Genomic DNA, 6,000 nt, shown 5'->3' with positions numbered 1-6,000 from the left:
CGAGAAGGGGTTCCGAGGTTCGCGGGAGGCCTACCTTCACGAGCAGGAGTCGAAGTACGGTCGTGATGAAGACGGCGAGGTACGCGAGATCGACGACTATCTTGGCCCGCTCAACGACGAGAACGACGTCTAGTCCACGTATGCGCATCCCGTCCCTCACGAGCTTCAGGTGTAGCTCGACTATAGCGGGGGGGTAGTGTTACAAACGCCCTGTGGGGGCGTCTCTTCTTTCCTTTCTCCTCGTATCCTCTCTACCATGCATTCCCTCTTCTTACGGCACAACCCGGACACTCGTACCTACCATGGTTCCAACACCATGCTTCATATCCCCATTGTTCTCATCGCTATTGTTCTTTTCGCCATTGTACTACGTGGTCACAACACCACGTGACTCCTTTGTCCCCATTCGCTATTGTTCTCTGATTAGTCAGCGACCGCGTACTTTAGTATATAAGGACAGGTCTTGCACTGGGCACCCCAGTTTGACCTCTTGTACCAATCAAGCGTTCTCACTCCCTAGACCCCTAGTGACCTCGAACCCCCAGACCCCCAGTGAACCAGTGTACTAAGCTTGTCATCAGTCTGCGTCCTCGTTGTGCATAACCTGCACACGACCCCTTGAGTGCTGACGCGCTTCGCCGTAACAGTGAGGGATTCTATTTGTCTGGTGGGAGGCGCTTTACTCACGAATCGCAAATCACGGCGTCAGTCATCTCCTTTGTATGCGCCTTCTGACGGTTGTCGCGGAGAGTACGGGGGGCTATACCGGCTAATCTTGTTCTCTGCCTGTGTCCATTGCTGGCTGCTCTTCAGCCTCGAGAGCCTGACATATGCTGACTGTGCTTCGTTCTCCAGATTCTTGAGGAGCTCATCACCTTCGAGCTCCTCAACAGACTCTTCCCCGGACTGATCCCCTCGTCCAGCATCTTCAGGGAACTCTACCGCCGCGGGGGAATCCACTATGGGCAGATCGCGAGGGGACTCGGGAAAATCGGCGTCCTCGAAGGGGTCATGGGAAGGTTCGGAAGCTATCGTGTCTTCAGGTAATGGCTCCACAGAGGGTTCTTGGGCTTGAGCTTCCATCTGGGCGGCCTGGTGAGCCCTCGCGAGGCCTGCTTGAGCGCGTGCGGCAGCGGCCAACTGGGCTTTCTTTCGGCGAGGCATGTTGTCGGTAGGCACAAGGGACAGGAATACTTAGCAGTACTGCAATCGATATCATTGTGCTACTGTACATGTTGTATCGTGGTCGGTATGACCTATACTATACTTGGTAAGTCGGTCACTCCAGTGGCGGCCCAAGCATCGCCGACCCCACCCGACACGCTGAGCAAGGACTTGATTCGACCGTACTGCCAAGTCACGTGACATTTAAGCGCGCGCTTAACGGTGTACAAAAGTGGCGGCGTTTAAGTGAACTGCACCATAGTCGCCAGTGTGGGAGCCATTTGGGCGTCTATGAGGGTATTGTCGCAACAGCGGTTACAGTACCTACTTACTCAAAGGGTTTGCAGGATGTAAGGATAGACTTGAGCTTGAAGCTTGAGCGCTTGAGCGATGCCCGGAGGGCGCTCCAGTTACAACTTACAATAGACGCGCAATTACACGACTGCGTGGCTGCATACACACAGAGCTTGGCGAGCTTCGCCATCAAATCGACTGCGTGAATACGTGGTTATGCAGCCTGCTACGTATCCAGTTGCGTGAAATCGTAAACGTTCTCATAAACCGTGGACCTTCCGTATCTGTGAACCTCAAGCTTATGTAACACCCGCCGGCGCTGCCCGATTAATGTTCGTTTCGGAGCCTCGTGGCTCGTGACGACGCCGGCGCTGCATTCAGTTACTGCCACATACTTTGCTCAAACACACCTCTACGTCGTCCAACCTCTCTTCCTGCGATAGTCAGAATGTCGTCAGATGAAGATGTGAACCCCTATGAACTCCTAGGATTGTCCATCGAAGCAACGGACCAAGAGATTAAGACTGCCTACAGGCAGAGGTCTCTGAAAGTCCACCCGGATCGTGTAAGTGTAACCTCCAGCTTATGCCCCCACACGCGTCTTGAACTTTGTCTCTAACCAAGTTCATGGTGGAAGAACCGTGGTAATCCAGATGCGGGTGCGTCTCCGCGCTCACCTCACACTCATTCCTGGTTACTGACTGACGAACGCCTGCAGCTCGCAAGTTCCATGAGTTGGTTCAAGCGCAAGAGCTCCTCCTCGATCCGCTTCGGCGCATGGCACTGGACGCCAAACTCCGAATTAAGGAGGCGCGCAAGGCCAGGTACGCCACCTACGACGCAAAACGGAAGGTCTTGGTCGAAGAATTGGAGGAGAGCGAGAGGGCGTTCAAGAGGGCGCGAGTGGAGAAGGAGGCGGAGAAGCAAGAGAGATATCGTGAGAACGAGCGCATCATGGAGGAAGGACGGCGGCTGAGGGAAGAGCGGGAGAAGGAGCTCACAAGAAAGGAGCGGGAGCGAGAGGCTTTCGAGAGGAAAGCGCAGCAGGCTGCCGACGCCATCCTGGAACCTCCACCGTCAGGTCCGTCTCTACATTTCGCTCGAAGCCTCCTCCATTGATACGTTGCCGTGCAGGACCCCTCGATACTACCGTCCGCGTGAAGTACACGCTATCAGCGCATCCGACTCTCACAGACGCGAGCGCGCTAGGCGCACTCCTTGCAGCCCATGGCGCGGTCGACGAGCCGTCCATCGTTCTCTCCCTCAAGCCTGCGCCACCCAAGAAGCCCAAGCGTGGCACTGCACTCGTGCCTTTTAAACAGATTAGAGGTGCGTTCGCCGCCGTGTGCGCTAGCGGCCGTCCAGAGTATCGCCTCGAGGACATTGAGATCTCTTGGGCGGAGGGCAAGGAGCCGGAGCTTATCGGATGGTTGAAGAAGATGGGGCAGCTCGGCAAAGCCACAAACGGCGCAGGGAAGGGGAAGGGGAAGGACAAGCTCGCGCCACACCAGGACAACAACCCCGTGGCTTCGACGGCCGCGACTCCACCACCACCGTCAAACGGCACCTTCTCGTCGTTCCCTTCGACATTCGTGCGTGGTGTCTTCTACGCTCTTCGTTCGCCACTAACATCACTCCGTCTAGCCTGACATCAACGCTGCACCTCCACGCCCAAGTGCACCCACCGCAGTCCCAGGGCTCGACTACGAGTCTCTAACTCTGATGCGGATGCGTCAAGCCGAGCGTGAACGCTTGGAGCGCGAGATTCGAGAGCAGGAGGCCGACGAAGGGAGCTGATTGGGGTGTGATGTCCGTGCTTGTACGATTATACTGTGTTGGTGAAATGCAAGAGGATTTTCGAGGACTCCGTGCAAGCGTTCATCCGTGCAGCATATTCCACGCCGGCTGGACGGCCTGGCGGTCCCAAACTGCTTTCCGTTGATACGCATCGGGCGCAAAGTTGGATGTGATTCATGGAGTAGGGTACTCGTGAAGCGCGAGGATGCGTCGAAAGAGTGTTGAGTGGTGTCGTGTGTCTATCATTTGATGCGAGAATCCGGTGCATGCACTTCGCGTGGCCACAGGAGGTTTGACCCTCGAGAACGGGAATATTCGTCGACCAACAAGTCGCGCCAAGGACACTCTTTGATACACGCTCCAATAAAACTACCTATGCCTACACACCTGTTATCGACATGCTACTCCTCGCTTTCGAACTTTCGAAAGCTTCCCTCACCTGGTCAATGTTCGTCAGCGTGTGCTGACGTGTTTTATATGCCGGGATCACTCACTTGGCTTGTGAACTCTGCGTCGTGTAGAATTTTGAAGCCAGTAGTTGCAAGACCTAAGGCCACTTTAAGAGTTGCTTCATGTGCTTCCGGTGTCGCTGCGGACTTCGCGAATTGGGATGTGTGGTTGGAACCGTTCGCCTCCGTGGGGATGGAATATATAGGATGCAGAGCGGGCAGAGCTGTGATGTCGTTAGTAAATATAAGCGAGTGGCAGGTGGCGCTCCTTTACCATATGTGATGTTTCCCTTGAAACGATTGTCAGTTTTTCGGACGTGCCTTTATATTGTGAGTCATACGTACGAAATCTGTCGAGTATGCAGCACCTTCGCCAAAATTCGTCCGCATAGCGTACTGGCTCTCGACGACTCGAAAGAATTCTTGGCCTTAGAAGAGCATGGGCCGTCAGAAAGATCTCGTAGGTTTGCAAGGAAACGGAGACTGTGCTACCTAGGACGTTATTGTTTCGTACTTCGAAGTACCCTGCGCCTGCCTTGACCTCGACTGTACATCCGGTCGCCAACGCTGCAGCCCTAGCAGTACTGTGAGTGTAGGGCCCTCATGCTCGCGGACGAGCAACGTACTGGAAGCATGCGGTGACTCGTCCTCGAAGTGCTTCCAGTTCTACCCATGTTGGAGCGCGGACGTAGTAACGCATTTTAGCATAGTCTGGAATCACTGTGCCATTGGTGAGCTGCGATGTGCCCGCGAAACTGGCGGCTCAATGTACGCACCGTTAGGAGTCCAGTCTCGCCCGAGAATGATACCATGTACTCGATGGTCTGGTTTGATCTGCTGTCGTAGAGCGGAGATACTCGCATACGCAACGAAAGCCGCGTCGAGCGCGTTCTGGGCCTCCCATGGAGCCGCTGCGGCATGAGCACTGGCATCGTATCGTAAGGACTTCAAGCATACGTGATCATATCAGCCCACTTACCCATGGCCGAAGAACTCGACGTCAACCGACTGGCGAGCTACGCCGGGCCCCAGGGCAGTGAAGTTGTCCGGACCGGACGAAGGATGACACCTACGTCGGCGCGGCTGAGGAAAGCTCTTTTGCTCGGACCGAGATAGCGAGACTTACATGATGCAGGCGTCCATTCCCTCGTACGCGCCACGCTCAAGGAGGATGGTCTTTCCGCCCCGCGTCTCTTCAGCGGGCGTTCCGAGCAGAACAACGACGCCCGGAACGTCGTATTTCTCGAGCGCTGCCTTAATCGCCACGGCCACAGCGGCACCTGACATTGCAATCAGGTTGTGCCCACAACCGTGTCCGATGCTTGGAAGGGCGTCCATTTCTGAGTTAATGCCAATCACGCGGAGCGGGTCTTGAGCTCTTCCGCTTTTCTTCGGGGAACGATGGGTGAATTCCGCGCGCCAAGCTGTGGAGAGCCCAAGGTAGTGAGGGGTGACCGAGAACCCGTGTGAAGCCATGAAGTCGGTCAATCTGTCATGTGCATACCTACAGTGAAATGTCAGTCAATACGGGCGACGGTTAATGGAGAATTTGCTTTCCGTACTTCTCCTTGAACGCCGTCTCCGGGTGATCTATAGACGTTTCGTCAGAGAAATCTTGGACATTGACAAGAAAGGTCAGTGTGGGTTGTACGTACTCCAGATGTCGAGGCTGAGCTGACGAAGGTTTGGCGAAAGTTCTTTAAGACGGTCCTCTATAACCTGAACCACTCGAGATGGCAAACCATCGTCGACAGTGTATGCCGGTGGATTCTCCGCTGAGCTTCGAGTTGATCCAGAAGTATTCTCCCATCCGTCCCAGCCGTACAAGTGTTGGTAAGGGGGCTAGAAACATTCAAGTCTCTACATTCCGAGCCGCACAGTCAAACGTACCAGTTCACGAGATTCGTTGTCGCGATGAACCTCCTTCGTAGGGTTCGCATCAGGTACGACGGGTCCTCTTCTCGGTTTTCCTATAAAAGGCAGGAGAGAAGACCAACAGCCAGTTTGGATCTCGGGGATCCGGGGCATCTCGAAAGACGATGTTCTGTGTGACATAGCTAGATGATACCTTGGCGGGTCAAGCTCAAGAGGTGGAGGTTCCGAGAACCGATCAGAGGTGCTGTGGCAGTCTGAAAACCTCCTCCGGTCGTCATGTCTTCTGGGCGCCGCAAGTTTGGCATGGGCTTGATGGTCTCACCTCAGACTCAGATGACCAATTTTCCGTGCTCACCGCAGGAAAAGACCCGGCCCCGAAGGTACTCAAGCGGAGCGTTAGCTAGGCCTGTAGCCGACCTTC

At 55.0% G+C, this 6,000-nt stretch overlaps 3 protein-coding genes across 3 annotated transcripts; 1 reads left to right on the top strand and 2 right to left on the bottom strand.

The window, feature by feature from the left end:
• Positions 1-705: 705 nt before the first annotated feature.
• Positions 706-1,164, bottom strand: DICSQDRAFT_169505 (uncharacterized protein; the record flags this gene model as incomplete). The annotated part of the gene is made up of 1 exon (XM_007365118.1): positions 706-1,164. The coding sequence occupies one exon, from the start codon at positions 1,162-1,164 to the stop codon at positions 706-708; it is 459 nt and encodes a 152-aa protein (XP_007365180.1).
• Positions 1,165-1,879: 715 nt separating this feature from the next.
• DICSQDRAFT_105037 (DnaJ-domain-containing protein) lies at positions 1,880-3,311 on the top strand. The gene is made up of 5 exons (XM_007365117.1): positions 1,880-2,023; positions 2,096-2,115; positions 2,175-2,539; positions 2,593-3,050; positions 3,103-3,311. Exons 1-5 carry the CDS (start codon positions 1,907-1,909, stop codon positions 3,253-3,255), a joined length of 1,113 nt encoding a protein of 370 aa, XP_007365179.1. The 5' UTR covers positions 1,880-1,906; the 3' UTR covers positions 3,256-3,311.
• Positions 3,312-3,617: 306 nt separating this feature from the next.
• On the bottom strand, positions 3,618-5,820 carry DICSQDRAFT_136050 (amidohydrolase). Its single transcript, XM_007365116.1, has 12 exons — positions 5,595-5,820; positions 5,360-5,546; positions 5,267-5,294; positions 4,831-5,208; positions 4,684-4,773; positions 4,481-4,629; positions 4,331-4,424; positions 4,197-4,279; positions 4,050-4,132; positions 3,979-3,994; positions 3,750-3,928; positions 3,618-3,694 (listed from the first exon to the last, which is right to left on the bottom strand). Exons 1-12 carry the CDS (start codon positions 5,730-5,732, stop codon positions 3,635-3,637), a joined length of 1,485 nt encoding a protein of 494 aa, XP_007365178.1. The 5' UTR covers positions 5,733-5,820; the 3' UTR covers positions 3,618-3,634.
• Positions 5,821-6,000: the final 180 nt, after the last annotated feature.

Source organism: Dichomitus squalens (assembly GCF_000275845.1).
Source record: "Dichomitus squalens LYAD-421 SS1 unplaced genomic scaffold DICSQscaffold_11, whole genome shotgun sequence".
Lineage (NCBI taxonomy): Eukaryota > Fungi > Basidiomycota > Agaricomycetes > Polyporales > Polyporaceae > Dichomitus > Dichomitus squalens.
Note: the sequence above shows the minus strand (reverse complement) of the source record. Positions and strands in the feature narration are given on the sequence as shown.